An 18,623-nucleotide genomic window follows, 5' to 3' on the forward strand; every position below is an offset into this window, starting at 1 on the left:
AAAGACTTGCATGGGCTGACGCAAAGTAAAACGTACTGTGTACAAAGCAATACTGTGAGATGATCAGGTGTGAAAGACTTAGCTGTTCTCAGCAATACACTGATCTAAGATGACTCTGGAGGACTCATGATGAAAAATGCTACCCATCCCCAAAGAAAGAACTGATGGTATCTGAATACATATTGAAGCATACTTTGTTTAAACTTTATTTTTCTTGAGGCTTTTTTGCCTACATTTTCTTTCACAACATGACTGTTACAGATATATTTTGCATTGACTACACATGTATAATCTGTATCAAATTGCTTGCCTTCTCAATGGGGGGGGGGGAGAGAATTTGGAACTCAAGGTTTTAAAAACAAATGTTAGAAGTTGTTTTTACATGTAACTGGGGAGAAATAAAATACTAAATAATCCATAAAGTAATAAAATAAAAGTCACATTTAAAAAAATATCTTAGCAGAAAGACAGTAAGACAAAATTATACCAAAAATAAGGCATATAAGACTTGAAGGTTCAACTATAAAATCTAAAAGCTAAAAGTCCTAGGTGTGCTAAATTGAATTGGGAAAGTACAGCCATCAGAGGTAATCTTTAAAGGAATATTGTTCAGGCACTGTGCTAACCACTGGGAATACAAATGAAAAGCAAAAACATCCCTTGCCCTCAAGAAGCTTATGTTTTTAAAAACAAAAATTTATCAATCTTTTGTTTTCTACATCACCAAAATTTCTCCCAGTATTCCTTCCACTTTCCCTCCCAGAGAGCCATTCTTTTAACAAATAATATTTTAAAGGAAAAAAATCAATAAAATTGATACATCAAAAAACTCTGAAAACGTGTAAGAAGATTACCTTCTAAAGTGGGAAACAACAGGTACATAAGACACTGGAAGCTGCAAGGATCAGAAAAAAACTTTATCATGTTGCCAAAGCCAAGAATAAATGAGAGATTCTAAGAGAAAGAAGAGAACAGGGAGAGCCCTCTAGGCATAAAGGACACCTAATGCAAAGGCATGCAATCAGAAGATGGAGAATCCTATGTGAGTAACCACAAGCAGATCAGTGCTGCTGGATAAGTGTATGAGTTGAATAGAGTGGAGTAAATTGCTAGAAGACTGGAAAGGGAGGGAGCTTTCAGGTTGTGAAGAATGTTAAAAGCCAGAAGAGTTAATATTTGATGCTAGAGATAACAGGAAACCACTGGAGTTAAAAGGAGGCAGGAGTAAGGGAGAGAGGCAGTGTAAAACAGTCAACCCTGACCGTTGGGAAAATCACGTTGGCACCTATACTGAAGATGGATTAGAGTGGGAAGAACATTGAGGCAAACAGAGCAATTAGAAGTCTACTGCAGTAGCCCAGGCAAGAGTGAATAATGGCTAGATCCAGTATGATGGTTGGGTGAGTGGAAAGAAGGGGACACGTAGGAGAAATGTTGTTAAGTAAACAACTTGACAACTGACTGGATATGTGTGGTAATCAAGGGAGAGGAGCTGAGGATAACACCAAGACTGTTTACCTTCATGACTGGAACGACTGTAGCAATCTTTTACAGTAATAAAGAAGTCCAGAGGAGGGGTAGGTTTGGGGTGATAAGATAATAAGATCTCTTTTGGCCACGATGAGTTTGAGTTATCTGTGGAACATTGAGCTGGAAATGCATAGTAGGCAGACAATCATGCAGATCTGGTAAATTTAAGCAGAAAAGACTAGGGCTGGCCAGATAAATAGATATGGAAATCAATTTCTAAGAAGTAAGTCTAGACAGGTGGACCAACGACAGATTCCAAAGGGTTTTACATGTCAAACGATAGTTTGCTTTTTACTCTAGAGAGCACTGGAGCTTCATGAGCAGGGGAGTAACATGGTCACTCACACTTTAGGAACACAAATTTGGCAGGCATATGAAGGATGACTGGAAAGAAGAGAAACCGAAGACACAGAGACCAACTATGAGGCTATTGAAATAGTCCAATTAAATGGTAATAAGAGTCTGAATTAGGGTGTTGACTGAATGAATGGAAAGGTGAAAAAAACAAGAGACATTATAAAGGCAGACAAGTTTTAGCAACTTAAGTCTGTGCAGTGGAGGATGAAAAAAAAAATGAAGAGCTAAAGATAATTCTGAGTTTGCAAACCAGAATGTTGATAATATGGAAAAACGTTGGTAATCTTGGAAAAAAAACAGAAAAGTTAGGAAAATGAATGCATTTACAAGGGAAGACTAAGTTGCACTTTGGACATGTTTAGCTTTTGATATATATGGGACACCCAGGTAGAGTGGCCCTGCAGGCAGCTGGTGACAGAAGACTACAGCTCAGGATGGAGATTTAGATTAGATCTGAGAGTCACCTACATAGAGACACTAACTGAACCTGTGAGAGCTGATGGGTTAATAGACACAGAGAGAAGAAAAAAGGCCCAGGACAAATCCCTAAAGAAAAACCATTACTTAGGGAACAGGAGATGGATAATGAGTCAATAAAACAGACTAAGAAATGGCCAGAGCTAGAAAGAGAACAAGAATAATTTCATTTGAAAAGTAATTTCATAAAACAGTATCCAGGAGCAAGGGGGTAGTAAACAGTGTAAAATGCAAGGAAGTCATTACGAATAAAGACCGAAAAGGGCCATTTGATTTAGCAAATAAGAAATCACTGATGATCTTGGAGACAACAGTTTTAAGCTGAGTGATTAAGAACATGAGTCAAAAGGCCAGGGGATTGAGACAAAAGAAGAAAAGAGGCAATGCATACGGAAAGGCTTTGCTTGGAGTTTGGCTGTGAAACGATAGAGATAAAGTATCACAGGGCTGAATGAAGCTGGGGTTTTTTTTTTGTTTTTATTTCTGTTTTGATTTTTTTTTTCAGTATTTTTTTGGATCTCCTTTAGCAAGTCATTGACTTGTTTTTCATGGTTTTCTTGCATCCTTCTCATTTCTCTTCCCAATTTTTCCTCTACTTCTCTAACTTGCTTTTCCAAATCCTTTTTGAGCTCTTCCATGGCCTGGGACCAGTTCATGTTTTTCTTGGAGGTTTCTGTTGTAGGCTCTTTGGCTTTATTAATTTCTTCTGTCTGTATGTTTTGGTCTTCTTTGTCACCAAAGAAAGAATGCAAAGTCTGAGACTGAATCTCGGTGCGTTTTCGCTGCCTGGCCATATTCTCAGCCAACTAACTTGACCCTTGAGTTTTTCAGTGGGGTACGACTGCTTGTAGATTACAGAGTTCTATGTTCCACGTTTGGGGGGGAGGTGCCAGCTCTGCCACACCAGCACTGCTCCTTCCCCAACCCCCAACCCGAACTGGACTTAGATCTTCGGCAGGCTGTGCACCCCTGCTCTGATCCGCCACTGAATTCCTCCCACCAGGGGGGCCTGGAGCCGGAAGTAACAACAGCTGTAGCTGCCCCACCTCCGCTGCCCCTGGGGCTGGAAGCCAATCCGCAAACTCCTTCCACTCCCGCAGCTTTTCCCACTAACCTTCTCCGCAGTCTTTGGTGTTTGTGGGTTGAGAAGTCTTGTAACTGCCGCAGCTCACTGAATCAGGGCGCTAGGGCCCCCTCCGCCCGGCTTCTGGTCTGGATGGTCCACGCCGCTCAGGCTGGGCTCTGCTCCACTCCGTTCCCAGCTCCCAGCTCCGAGCTCCGTGTGGGATAGACCTCACCCAGAGACCATCCAGGCTGTCCTGGGCTGGAGCCCTACTTCCCTCTGCTGTTTTGTGGGATCAGCCGTTCTATAATTGGTTCAGAGCCATTTTTATAAGTTTTTGGAGGGTCTCCGTAGGGAGCTCACATTATTCCCTGCTTACCAGCTGCCATCTTTCTGTTTTGATTTTTAAGATAGGTGAAACCTATCTGGTGTTTATAGGCAACAGAAAAAGAACTAGTAGAAAAAGAACATTAGGAATGTGAAGAGATGCCTGAGGTACCTGGCTGCCAGGACGGACACCAGGGTGGTATCAAGGGCACAAACAGAGGAACTGGCCTTCACCAACAGATACAAAAATATCTTCGTTCACCTCTCATCAGAAAATGGAGCAAAGGAGAGGAGAATATATTCCATACTTGTACTTTTTCAATATATTTCAGTCACATATGAAGCCTTTAGGTGTAACGGTTTCTCTTTAAAAGTTTGCCTTCTAAATGGCCCGCTATATTAACTTTACTATTACATAAATATCTTAGTATTTTTATAAAAATATCTCATGCAAATTAAATTCGAATAAAATTCAATTTTTATATCCAACTTACAATTTGATGCTTCTACAATCAAAAATTCTCTATCAGAAGACACAAAGTGGCCTTATAAAATCTTGTTCACCAAAAAAAAAATAAAAAAAAAAAAATTAAAAAAAAAATTAAAAAAAAAAAAATCTTGTTCACCGTATTAAATAAAATGAAAATAACAAAAACATTTGGCCTTCGACACCCCTGAATTCTAACCTAGGCCCTCAATTAAAGCCTATATTCATGTATACATAATCAAACATAGATAGATATAGATACAGATATAAAACAACTTAAAGATTCTCTTGAAGATTGTTCAAATTGTGCTACAGAACAATAACTATAATTGAATGGCACTACAAATCACTTAAACTCTCGAGGGTCATATACCAAGCCAACACTGGATTTTTAATAAAAGTGGTATGCTGTGTTTTATATCACATTTTTGTACATAATAGAATTGAAAATTTTTTCAAATCACAGACTATCCATTATCAGGACGTGCTTGGTGTTGCAAACTAAAAGCAGTTACCATAACGTTCTTCAAAGCCAGCAAGTTTTCCTTGCTAGATGTGCAAGCATATAATCTCCCACATTACCTGCCATTTTCTTTACCCTAAGAACATAGGATCCAAGTAAGGGATTCTTCAGCATAATTCTGACGCTCAAAAATAATTCCAGAAAATATCAGTTATTTATTTATTGTATGACATCGCAGTGACTGCTTCGAAAATCACAGATATTATACTCAAACATGCCAGTTTACTGTACAGAGTTAAAAACCAGGTTTCTTGAACAAGTTCAAAATATATATGCATCAGTAAGAATAAATGCACGTTTGTCCTTTTGATTAAGTTATGCCAATAAGCTTTATTTCAGTAAGTACTTAGTACTTCTAACTGAAAAGCCAAGTTCACATCCTAGGGGAAAAACATAGAAAAAAAAAATTTAAACATTAATACAAAAGAGATGGACACTAAAGGAACAGCAGGCAGATACAACAAACCGTCCAACAGGAGAAGCAGACATCTATTCTGTTGATTGAGAAACCCTTAGTGAGGGATGAGCTGCCATGTTCAATTCACACATTTAGAATCTTACTCCAAAGCCTGCATAAAGCAGATACTGAAAAAGGATTCTGAGCAAAACAAACTGTCTGGCATGTTGCTACATGGCATGCTCCTACAGTCAACTGTGGTCCCCATGATTAAAGCTGATGCAACATATAAAACATCCTATCAGGTCCCAAAAGGGAACAATGAAAGTTTGATGTATTGGGGTATAACTCAAAGGAAAGATAAAAGTCCAATTTCTTAGTTGTTCCCACTCTAAATACAAGCCTGTATTTTTTATATATTGTTCACAATACAATATTTAAAGAACATTTGCAGCCAAAATTAATCTTAAAGACATTGCATACTCTTTGGGTACTTCAATATTTAACCCTAACAATAAATGCCAAAATTTTAACTCTCTAAAATAATAATTTTGGTGAATGTTATTTTTCCAGTAAAACAGTACCTTTAAAGAATATATGCTTTTATGTAAATGTTTGAAATTTTCTAAGTTTTCCACAATAGTAACCAATTATTTTAAATAATAAAAAAGCGCATTAGATGACACACACACAAAGACACATTTAGTTAACAAATGTTATCTTAATAATGCAACACTGATTTAACTCTTAGTACTTCTACTGTGGGGAAAAAGTAAATAAGCCTTTAGGAGAAGAAAGATTATGAGGATAATTTGAAGTTATGTTTCAGTTAGGGTTTTTAAATCACTTGGTGACATTTAAAACTTAATGTGTGTAAAATTTTTCTGGAATTAACAGTTCTAAAGAGCTTTTCTAATCCTATTCATTCTTTCAAAAGAAATAAAACAAGTCACTGAATAAACAATGCTTAAAAGACAAATCATCAATGTTACTTAAATGTTCAAAATCTAAAAAGTATTGTGCAGCAGTCCTAAAATTACAATAAACTGCCACTTACATTTTTAATCTGTTTTCACAGAAATCTACATTAAATTCGCTGAAGACAAAATACTCTTCTTAGCTTCATTTTTTAAAGGAACATGTAAGAGGGGAGAGTTCTAATAAGGATAGGAAAGAAATTTTCAGCAGGGCTACAGGAGAACAGATTTTGATATACAAAAATGGATATAAAACCACCCTCCTCTTCGATCAAGAGTATTTCATTGGAGTATAAGAATAAGACAGAGCTTATATTAAATAATATTTACAAATATCAAAGGGATAAATGCTCCCCCCAAAACCACAATGGGTGGACAGAGTTGAAATACATGAAAAGATGTTGATTTAATACTGTTCTTTGTCACAAATTTAAATATAATTTGAGATCTGTAATTGCTATAGACTAATTTTTGGATACAGAATTTTTAAATATGTAAGAACCCAAAATTCTTTAGGAAAAGAAAGGATTCTTTTTAAAAGACTTTTATATTTTATAATATAAACTCTTTGAATACACATATTATATAAATTCAACATGATTTCCCTAAGTAGTCTGTAATCCTATGAACTTCCAAAAAGAAATTAATTTTTAGAAACAAACCTCTTAACAGCATCCTTCTTCTGAATATCTATTCCATCCCACCATTTTGAAAAATAAGAGATTTCAGACCACATAAATTTTCTCCTTCTGTCTTCATTCAGCTTTACCACCATGTTATTAAGAATATGCTGGGTCTGGTCTCTAAAGTAGTCATTGAAAGTCTTTAGCCAACCTAAATTGAGACACAAATATACCACACAAATCTGGTTTCAGTAAAATCACATTATTTCACTTTTGAAGGACATCTTTAATAAATTTTCAATGCAAAAAGGTTATATAATTTAAATTTTTAAAATAGTTCCTAATTGATAAGATTGCTAAGATTAAATCTGACAACTGACCAAAAGGCACACATGTAGCCTGGAAATGATAAATCATTACTTAAAATAAATACTGAAATGAGATGCCTAAGTTGAAGACTAGTCAAAAACAATACAATGCAATTACTATATATGGTCCTGTTATTTCTAAGTTATTGACAGCATTTTTCTCTAATTTGAAAATCTGAGTAGCACAAAGAATCAGTAGTACTGATTTAACAGAACTGGGTAGACATTTTATTCTTTCCCTCCACAAGTAGCACCTAAACTGCTGTACTCCACATGGCATTGCATTAATCAAATAAATGAGACAGAACATCAAATAGAGTAGGATCTTTGCTCTGCTATATCCAAAACTCATTTAAAAGGGAAGATTATGATTTTGTAAGTCAAATTGTACTGTTTGCAAAGAAAATAATGAGTCAAAAAGTGATTCTAAAGGGAATATTTTTTGCCAGTTCAAACAGTGGCTCTTGAAGCGCACAATTACTGACAAGTCAATATTCCTTTTGCTGTAAATGCATATGAATTCAACATAAATTCATAAGTTTTACATTTTTCCAAAAATTATTGGTAATTCAGAACAACAGTTAGATTATTTTTATAAGTTAAAAAAAAGTCCACTTTGGATACACAGAGGGGACAAGGTGACAATCTACCCTAAAATTAGAGAGTTCAGTAGAATGAATGCAAGATTTGGAACCTGGGAATCAAAATCTGACTGCTGCTTAATACTTTCGGCAAGTTCCTTAATGTTATTTTTCTTCACTTATGGACTTGTAAAATGAAGGCACTGGCACATGATCTCTAAGGTCCCTTCTACCTGTAAATCTAAGATGCCATGATCAGTTTAAATTACAGCAATTCATTTCACAGATTAGTGTTCTTTGTCAACCCTTCCACCCCCATTCTGTGACCACATCTCTTTTTCATATGCAAAGTAATTCATGGAACTTCACAGATTTGATATAACAGCCAAGCCTTCAAAAATTATAAAAGTGAGAAAACCCCAAATCACCAAGATCTAATTTTGATAAATGGCCAGGATTTAAGACTAATCAAGTGCTATACAAATATTCAACTATTAAGCTACACAAATGCTGTAAAAGGACAATAATATAAGTCAATCTAACATGTTATCAAATATTTCAACCCAATTTATTTGTGTTACTTTAGCCAGGTAATTTATTGTCCAGGCTGCCAAAACACTAAAATATCCTTGTTATTTCAAAATTAACATTACAAACCAATAAAATGGGATTCTTCTTGAATCAAGATTTTTCTAAATTGAAAGAGTTAAAATGATTTATTCCAAATGTGGTTTTATACTATTTGGTTAGGTCTTCTCATCCCATTAAATTTCCATTACAACTTTTTTAAAAGTCACTTTGCTACTTAAAAAACTTAACAAAGTTTTTTTTTTTTTTAGCATACATCAAACCTGATTGCTAAATTCTTTTACCACTGTGTTCCTTAATAATATAATTAAATATTAAAACAAACCAACCATGAATTCAAATTAAACTAAGCATTGAATTAAACATGAATTCAATTAAAAATGAGATCAAAATAGAACAATATAAAGTGAATACAGAAGGAAGTCTTAAGGCAACAGAAAAGTAAAATCTATACAACAGTATAATTTTGTACTTTAATACAGGCGTAATCCTTTCAAATATAAATGTTATATTTACCTGAGCTATAATTTTTTAATCCACTAAGTCCTTTTCAGAAAAGGGTTTGTGAAAATTCCCAACAAAGAATAAAACCCAATGATTAATTTACTTTACTTTCAACATATTTGCTCTTCAAAAGTCAAACATTTCAAACATATTTCACTATCTTATGCAAACACATTTCCAATATATGTGAAACACAGATTTTTTTTTCAACTACGAAACTAGTCTGTAACTGACACTAATAGACTCATCTACTTTTTTATGTAAGTTATCTTTTATTGAACCTACAACATAACATAATCCAAAATCTTTGATTTGGAATAGGCTTTTAAAACAAATTAGTATAAAACTGCAATTCTCTATTTAAAAGAGCCAACCCAAAAGGTGCTATTTTGTGAAAAGAACTGAATAAATGTTTATGATATAAATTATGTATGGTTCTTGACCAATGTTCAAACTGTGGTTTAGAAACCATAGTTATAGAAACAACAATACATTTGTCGTTTTTGTTTTTCAGTTGTCTCCAACTTGTGAACCCATTTGAGGTTTGCTCAGCAAAGATACTATAATGGTTTGTCATTTCCTTCTTAGCTCATTTTACAGATGAGGAAACTGAGGCAAACAGGGTTAAGGGACTTGCCCAGGGTCACACAGCTGGTAAGTGTCTGAGGCCAGATTTGAACTCAAGAAGATAAAGCTCCCTGATTCTAGGCCTGATGCTCTATCCACTGTGCAACCCTACCTGATGTACCACCTACCAGCCCCTACAATAGATTAGATATATAGGGAACATGAGGGTGAAGAGTAGAGAATGACAGAAACATTGTAAACCTGGGTCACTGGGAAGATGATATGCCCTTGTCATTAATAATAAGAACTAATATGTATAAGAAGATGGCAAACCATTCCAGTATCTTTGCCAAGAAGACCCCAGACATGGTCACAAAAAGCTGGATGTGACTGAAAAATAATTGAACATTATCCCCACTGTACCTAAAAGTAATAATGAGGCAGAGAAAGGTTAATCAACTTGGTCAAAGTTGGTGTCTTAAGCAGGATTTGAACCTGGGTCTTCCTGACTCCAGATCAAGTAGTCTATCCATATACACTATACCACCTACCTATCAAATAAAGAAGTTCATAAAAGGGGAGGTTTTGGGGAAAATAGTAAGTTCTGTTTTGGGTATGTTTAATTAAACGTGCATTTGGAACATTCAGTTCAATTTGTCGAAAAAGCAGTTTGCAACACATGGCTGGAACTCGAGGGAGAAGTTAAGGACTATGTCATCTGCACCACAGCAAACTGAATACATGAGAATGGATGAAGTCACCAAGCAAAATAATATGTAGAGAAAAGAGGGTCTAGCACCAAGGCAGGAGGGACATCAGTGGTTAGAGTCACATGGCAGTGGGCATGACTTGGATTTGGCAAACGAGAATGAGAGGAAATAGTTGGAAAGTAGATGTGCCAGGAGACAGTGATGTCATGGAAACCTAGAGAAGAAAGAGTATCCAGAAGGGTTATTTCAAGTGCTGCAAAGAGGTCAAGGAAAAAAAAAATGAGGATTTTGAGATAAGGCAATTAGATTGGGCAAGTAAGTGATCAGTAGTATACCTGACCAAAATGGCACCCTCAACAGATGTAGGAAGATCAGGTCCCCAACACCTACTCCAGGAAAAAAAAATATAGCAACAGGACAAATATTGACCATGAAATATAATAAGAAACTTAGAGTAATTTACTATTTCCACACTGAAATGTATAGAGTCAGCCAGAAGTCCACAGGAAATAAGAAAACTAGCCACCAGCAAGGCAGCAACTTCCCAGCAAGACCAGAGACACATATAGCCAGATACAAGATCCAGGGCAACGAGAACAATGTTCATAAGCAAACAAGCATTTAATTGCCTACTCTGTGACAAGTACTGTGCCAGGTGCTGGGGATGTGCACAGGAAAAAAAAAGTCCCTGTTCTCAAAGAGCACATAATCTAATGGGGGAGAAAACATGAAAAAAACTATCCACAAACAAGATACATACACAGAATAAATTGGAGAAAATAAACAGCAGGAAAGCACTAGTATTGTGGAAGATCAGCAAAGACTTCTTACGAAGACAAGACTTTAGCTGAGACCTGCAGGAAGTCAAGGAAGGCAGGGGGTCGAGAAGATGAGGGAGAGAATTTCCAAGTATGAGAGACAGCCTTCGAAAATGCCCTGAAACAAGAGATGAAGGGTCATGCGCAAGAAACAGAAAGGAGGCCAATGTCACTGAACTGCAGAATTACAGAAAGGGGCAAGAAGGGAGGGTGGTGGTAGTGATGGTGGTGGTGGAGAGGTAGAAGAAGACTGCAAAGAGAGGAAGGAGGCAGGTTGTAGAGAGCTTTAAATTTGAATTCCAGAAGATTTTATATTTGATCCTGAAGGCAACAGGAAACTACTGGAGTTTACAGAATAGAGAGCTGGCAAGGTCAGATGTGCAGTTTAGGACGATCATTTTGACAGCTAAGTAGACGATGGAATGGATGAAGGAGAAACTTAAGGCAGGAAGATAAATCATAAAGCTATTCCAAGTCCAGGTGTGATCTAATGGACCTGTACCATGTTGTTCGTACTGTGAAAAGAGAAAAGTGGGCATATATAAAAGCTGTCACAAAAAAATTAGAATTGATAGGACTTGGCAACAGATTCTTAGAGATCAGGGAAATTTTAAGATTTCTTGAAATATGATGTCCGGGTTAATTTTTTTGGCACAATACAGTTCAATGATCTTTAAAATTTTCTCTCCTTGATCTGTTTTCCAGGTAAGTTGTTTTTGCTATGACCTTACATTTTCTGTATTTTGCCTTCCTTTTACTATTCCTTGTTGTCGTTTGAAATCATTAGTGTCTATTTGTTCTACTCAAAATTTCAGAAAGTTTGTTGCTTGGGTAAGGTTTTGTGCTTCTTATGCCAATCTTCTTTCCAATTCTTTCTTCTACAGAGCTCATTTATTTCTCTTCTAATTTTTACTTCCATCACTCTAATTTCATTTTAAACTCTTTTAAAAAAACTCTTGCTTCATCTCTTCCAGGAATTCTAGTTGAATCTGTTGCCAAGCTGTGTTTTACTTTGAGGCTTTGCTTGTAGATGTCTTGTCAATTTTTGATTCTGGGTTTGTATCATGAGCATTCCTGTCACCCTAACAGTTTCCTGTGGCAGGATCTTTATTTGCTCATTCATCCAGCCTAATTCCTAATTTCAGACTTTGTGTTAAGGCCAAGCTCTGTACCTTTCTGAAGGGAATATCTGGGCTGGTCCTGTTGCTATTTTCTTGGGATATTAAGTGTCATATGATTCTAAGATCTCAGGAACAGGTCAGCCTAGGGACTTACAAGGTTTCAGTCCTCCCAAAGTAGTGTGATCCAAAATAAAATCTGATCATTACCCTCCTGATCTGATCTCTGCAAGTTCGTGACTCAAATTTGGAGTGTAAGCAAAACAACTGTGGGCTTGCCCTGTTGGAGTTCTAAGACTGTTGGCTGGATTCAGAGACTATACACATGCTGGAGAGCACTGCTGGTTCAGTGTGAAAAGACTACAGACTCCCCTTTGGTCTGGTTATTCAGAGCGGCTTCAGACTGGGTCATAGGAGGGAACTAAAAACCCTGCTCTATCCCTGGGGGTCAGAGGCACACACGCTGCTTGCTTCTGAATTTGCTCCTTACTCATTGGATAGACATGACTCTAAAACATTACCTGTAAACACAAGAACTCCTAGGGTCACACTGCATCTCTGACCCAGAACTGGGGGACTGATCAGCAGAGTTTCCAACTGGAACCTTTTTTTGAATCCTGCATGAGTTTTGGTCCCCCTGTGTGGAGAACTGAGTCAGCTTCTTCCATGTTGTACAGCCTGTCCTTTTTCAGTTCTTGCAATAAAAAGGTCTGCACTAGATCCTGTCCCTAAGGTCCACAGATCCCTCTGTCTTCCTAGAGAAGAAAAATGACTCACCATAACTTGTTTCTTGGATTTATCTTTTTAATAAGGATACAGTCTAATGAATTTTCCAGATCTCTGTGGAAGAGATGTCAGGGAAACCTCAACCGTACTTCTTCCTGCAACTATACTATCTTGGTCAACCCCAAACTGCAAATCATCTTTTTTTTAAAAAATTTATTTAATATATTTAGTTTTCAGCATTGATTTTCACAAGAGTTTTAATTACAAATTTTCTTCCCATTTCTACCCTCCCCCCCAACTCCAAGATGGCATATATTCTGCTTGCCCTGTTCCCCAGTCAGCCCTCCCTTCTGTCACCTCACTCCCCTCCCATCCCCTTTTCCTTTCCATTCTTGTAGGGCAAGATAAATTTCTACACCCCACTGCCTGCGTATCTTATTTTCTAGTTGCATGCAAAAACTTTTTTTGTTGTTTTTGAACATCTATTTTTAAAACTTTGAATTCCAAATTCTCTCTCCTTTTCCCTTCCCACCCACCCTCCCTAAGAAGTCAAGCAATTCAACATAGGCCACATGCATATCATTATGTATAACCCTTCCACAGTACTCATGTTGCGGAAGACTAACTATATTTTGCTCCTTCCTAATCTATCCCCCTTTACCCAGTTTTCTCCCTTGACCCTGTCCCTTTTTGAAAGTGTTTGTTTTTGATTACCTGCTCCCCCATCTTCCCTCCCGTCTATTATCCCCCCTTTTCTATCTTCTTCCTCCTTGTTTTCTGTGGGGTTAGATACCCAACTGAGTAGTGTGTATGGTATTCCCTCCTCAGGTCAAATCTGATGAGAGCAAGATTCACTCATTCCCCCTCAAAAGCCTTCTCTTCTCTTCCTACAGCACTGCTTTTTCTTGCCACTTTTATGTGAGATAATTTACCCCATTCTATCTCTCCCTTTCTCCCTCTCTCAATATATTCCTCCCTCATCCCTTAATTTGATTTTATTTCTTTTAGATATCATCCCTTCATCTTCAACTCACCCTGTGCCTTCTCTATTTATATATATACGCATACATATATATACATACATACACATATATATACATACACACATATATACACACATACATACATACACACACACACACATACACACATATACATATATGCATATTCCCTTCAACTACCCTAATACTGAGGTCTCATGAATCATACACATCACCTTTCCACGTAGGAATACAAACGAAATAGTTCAACTTTAGTAAGTCCCTTATGATTTCTTTTTATTGTTCTTTTTCTTGATTACCTTTTCATGCTTCTCTTGATTCTTGTGTTTGAAAGTCAAATTTTCCATTCAGCTCTGGTCTTTTCACTGAGAAAACTTGAAAGTCCTCTATTTTATTGAAAATCCATATTTTGCCTTGGAGCATGATACTCAGTTTTGCTGGGTAGGTGATTCTTGGTTTGAATCCTAGCTCCATTAACCTCCAGAATATCGTATTCCAAGCACTTCGATCTCTTAATGTAGAAGCGGCTAGATCTTGGATTATTCTGATGGTGTTTCTACAATACTCAAATTGTTTCTTTCTGGCTGTTTGCAGTATTTGCTCCTTGATTTGGGAGCTCTGGAATTTGGTGACAATACTCCTAGGAGATTTCTTTTTGGGATCTATTTGAGGAGGTGATCGATGGATTCTTTCAATTTCTATTTTGCCCTTTGGCTCTAGAATATCAGGGCAGTTCTCCTTGATAATTTCTTGAAAGATGATATCTAGGCTCTTTTTTTGATTATGGTTTTCAGGTAGTCCAATAATTTTAAAATTCTCTCTCCTGGATCTATTTTCCAGGTCAGTGGTTTTTCTAATGAGATATTTGACACTGTCTTCCACTTTTTCATTCCTTTGGTTCTGTTTTATAATATCTTGATTTCTCATTAAGTCACTAGTTTCCACTTGCTCCAATCTAATTTTTAAGGTAGTATTTTCTTCAGTGGTCTTTTGGATCTCTTTTTCCATTTGGCTAATTCGGCCTTTCAAGGCATTCTTCTCCTCATTGGCTTTTTGGAGCTCTTTTGCCATTTGAGTTAGTCTATTTTTTAAGGTGTTGTTTTCTTCAGTATATTTTTCAGCATTGTTTTGGGGTCTCCTTTAGCAAGTCATTGACTTGTTTTTCATGGTTTTCTCATTTCTCTTCCCAATTTTTCCTCTACTTCTCTCACTTGCTTTTCCAAATCCTTTTTGAGCTCTTCCATGGCCTGAGACCAGTTCATGTTTTTCTTGGAGGCTTTTGGTGTAGGCTCTTTGACTTTGTTAACTTCTTCTGGCTGTGTGTTTTGGTCTTCTTTGTCACCAAAGAAAGATTCCAAAGTCTGAGACTGAATCTGGGTGTGTTTTCGCTGCCTGGCCATGTTCCCAGCCAACTTACTTGACCCTTGAGTTTTTCAGCAGGGTATGACTGCTTGTAAAGAGTACTTTGTTTCAAGCTTGGGGGGATGCGCTGTTGATTTCAGAGCTATTACAGTCAGCTGTGCCACACCAGCACTCCTCCTTCCCCAAGAACCCCCAACCTGGACTGGACTTAGATCTTCAGCAGGCTCTGCACTCCTGCTCTCATCAGCCACTTAATTGCTCCCACCAGGTGGGCCTGGAGCCCAAAGCAACTGCAGCTGTAGTTCTGTAGCTGCCCCACCTCTGCTGCCCCTGGTGGGGAGCGTGGGGAGGGGGGGGGGGTCCACGGTGCCTGAATGGCAAACTCTAATACCCTGTCCCTAGCAGTTTTTCTGACTAACCTTCTCTGTTGTCTTTGGTGTTTGTGGGTTGAGAAGTCTGGCTACTGCCACAGCTCAATGATTCAAGGCGCTAGGGGCCACTCCACCCGGCTCCTGGTCTGGTTGGTCCATGTGGCTCATGCTGGACTCTGCTCCGCTCCCAGCTCCATGCAGGATAGACCTTACCCAGAGACCATCCAGGCTGTCCTGGGCTGGAGCCCTGCTTCCCTCTGCTATTTTGCGGGTTCTGCCGTTCCAGAACTGGTTCAGAGCCAGTTTTTATAGGTTTTTTGGAGGGACTTGGAGGGGAGCTCATGCTAGTCCTTGCTTTCCAGCTGCCATCTTGGCTCCGCCCCACTGCAAAGCATCTTAAATGACCTCAACTTGATAACACAATATGTTCTTTTAACATTAATATACCTCTTTTAACATTCATATACCATGATGACATGTAGCTGTGAATTATGGAATATCACAATGTCAGAGAATCAAAATTACAGATAAAAAGGAAACAGAAAAGATACATGTTTGTGGAAGTGAGCTGGTACCCAGAAATTATTATGGGAATATAAAACTGAGAAATACAGGTAATTAGGTAATATAAGAAAAGTTTGCAGATGGGAATCTACAGTATCTCACTGATAGCCATGATTTTATTTTAATCAGAGCAGAGAGACTCCAGGGTGTTGGGCAGATCCTCTACAGAGGTTTTATGGCAGATGAGAGACAAGAATCACACTGAATGAGAAAACAATCTATATCAATATAGGGAAAACTCATATCAATAGGATCATTGATTCAAAGTTGAAGTAATGTGTGCATCAATAACTTTCCTGGCAACAATCCTGGAAAGGCCATGGTGTAAATATTATTTCCATTTTACAGATGAAGAAACTGAGATTCAGGGGTTAATCAACTAGCATTTTGTTCTGGTCTCCCTCTCCTCCATCCCTTCCCTTTCCCCCCGGTTCTAGTACAGTAAGTTAGTTTATGAATTTATAAAAAACAATAGCAGGAAGTAAGTTTGTAAAGGGGAACCTAGAAGTCACTGACCATCCTATAAATCAAATAAGGAACATAACGGTTACTTGCAAACTGAAAGGCACATTCCGAGACTGCTAAATCAAGGGAAGCCAGGTAGGCCTTACTACTGTAAGGGCTCTTTGGTCCTGCTAACTACCCATGGTCGTGTAAGACCAGCAGAACAGCAAGTGCTGCTGGTAACATTGGGGCGATGTGGATATGTTAATGAACTAGCCCTAAAGTGGCACTGATAAGAGCTGTCTCCCACAAACCCCTATAAAATTAGATCCCAAACTCTTGCTGCCTGTGCACTCCGCTATCTCTTATAGGTCCACAGTATCCCAGTGCTCCCAATTCTGATGCCTCTCTTCCTCCCATTCTCTTCCCTACACTGCCTTCTTCCTCCACCACCCTCTTCCCGTCCCCACATCATCTGCCTCTGTATCCTCTATGCCATTTGCCTCTGCATTCTTAGTGCCTAATTAAAGTGTGACTGAAGCACTACTGCCTACTCATTGCTGTCCTACTCTTTCCCAGCAAGTGTCCAAAGAACCAAGTATGCCTGCCCCCTACTAGACCCAGCAAAACTCCATTGTGGTCCTACTGCCTTAATCAAAATTAATAGTTCCAGTAATTAATTAGCAATTCATGTGGTTACTAAATTTGAATATATATGTGAGGAAACTCATCTTTTCTGGCTCCAAGACCATGCACCTACCAAACCACACTGATTCTGAATATTTTAACCCCCAATTTGAAAAGGAACTTCTGAAATAAACTATGCTATGATCAATGCTATGCATTCTTAATAAACTTTATGCAATAACTTATGCAAACAAATTCTCAGATGATATGCTTTTATATAAAATAAATATACAACTATAAATCAGCATATTGCAAACTGGGGGCATGCACTGCATGTTTCAATTTTGTATTCTCAGAACAATGTCCTATACATAGCAGGTACTTAAATATCTGTTTAACTGATTAATAATACTTCAATACCATAACCTCATCAAATAAATTGATACATATGGGGAAAAAACTATTACTTTCACTTTTCAAGTAAATAACTGAAGAAAATTCTGTTATTAATATTTTACCTCTTTATCTAGCATATTGTGAAAAAATGAGACTAAAGATACAAAAAGTACTATAATTGTGTTTTAACTTATTAAATGCAACATGAATGTACCAAACAATTAGCTTTCAATTTTTCAGATTTTGTTTTAAAACTTCAAAAGGTAATAATAAACATTACCATTTTCCCTCAAAACTTATTTCCAAGTTTTGTCTTAATTTCATGTAAACTATGACACATTTTGCCTAATAAAGTCTTAGCAAACCTAGTCAGAAAGGAAGGTATTTTAAAGTATGAGAAAATTAAGGCATTAGCTTGAATCAAATTAAGAGATGACCTAAAAATTTGCCTGTTATGAAACAACCTACAATATAAAGATATATGTTCACAGATAAAACAGACACATTTCAAGCAGCAAAGAAGGAAATTTACAGATCTCAGAAATGAAAAATATCCATCTAAAAGGGAAAGGATTTCAATACTAAAAGAGACATTAAAAACTTGCCTTAAAATGCTACTCTTTGAAATCTATAAATCTCATTTATAAAGTAGACCGACTGAGTATATGCATTTGTTTCATGATATTATGTAAAAATTTGCTTTAGGAACTACATACATTTTGATTATTTTTTTTTGAGGGGGGAAGGCAGGGCAATTGGGGTTAAGTGACTTGCCCAAGGTCACAAAGCTAGTAAGTGTGTCCAGTATCTGAGGCCACATTTGAACTCAGGTCCTCCTGACTCCAGGGCCAATGCTCTACTCACTGTGCCACCTAGCTGCCCCATTTTGATTTTTTAATGGCAAAGCCTTCTTATGAACTTAATAATGGCTCAAATTTTCGTAGAAAAATCTGCCCATTTCTATATGGCATCAAAACTATTAAGAAAGGCCAAATAATGATTTTCCTTTGGATTTAGATAGGAAAATTGCTTTTAGATTAAAAAATTAGCTTCTACTAATTATTCTTCAAATAAAGAAGGCTTTTTATGGGGAAATGTAACAACTTTTACAAAAACA

The 18,623-nt window shown here is 37.2% G+C and overlaps 1 protein-coding gene across 1 annotated transcript in view; it reads right to left on the bottom strand.

Moving 5' to 3' along the window:
- Positions 1 to 18,623, bottom strand: part of MAN2A1 (mannosidase alpha class 2A member 1) — a 211,809-nt gene that overhangs the window by 144,642 nt on the left and 48,544 nt on the right. The window contains exon 4 of the mRNA XM_036735899.1: positions 6,801 to 6,972. Coding sequence (XP_036591794.1) covers positions 6,801 to 6,972 — 172 coding nt within the window. The remainder of the gene's footprint in view (positions 1 to 6,800; positions 6,973 to 18,623) is intronic.

Source organism: Trichosurus vulpecula, chromosome 1 (assembly GCF_011100635.1).
Source record: "Trichosurus vulpecula isolate mTriVul1 chromosome 1, mTriVul1.pri, whole genome shotgun sequence".
NCBI classification, from domain to species: domain Eukaryota; kingdom Metazoa; phylum Chordata; class Mammalia; order Diprotodontia; family Phalangeridae; genus Trichosurus; species Trichosurus vulpecula.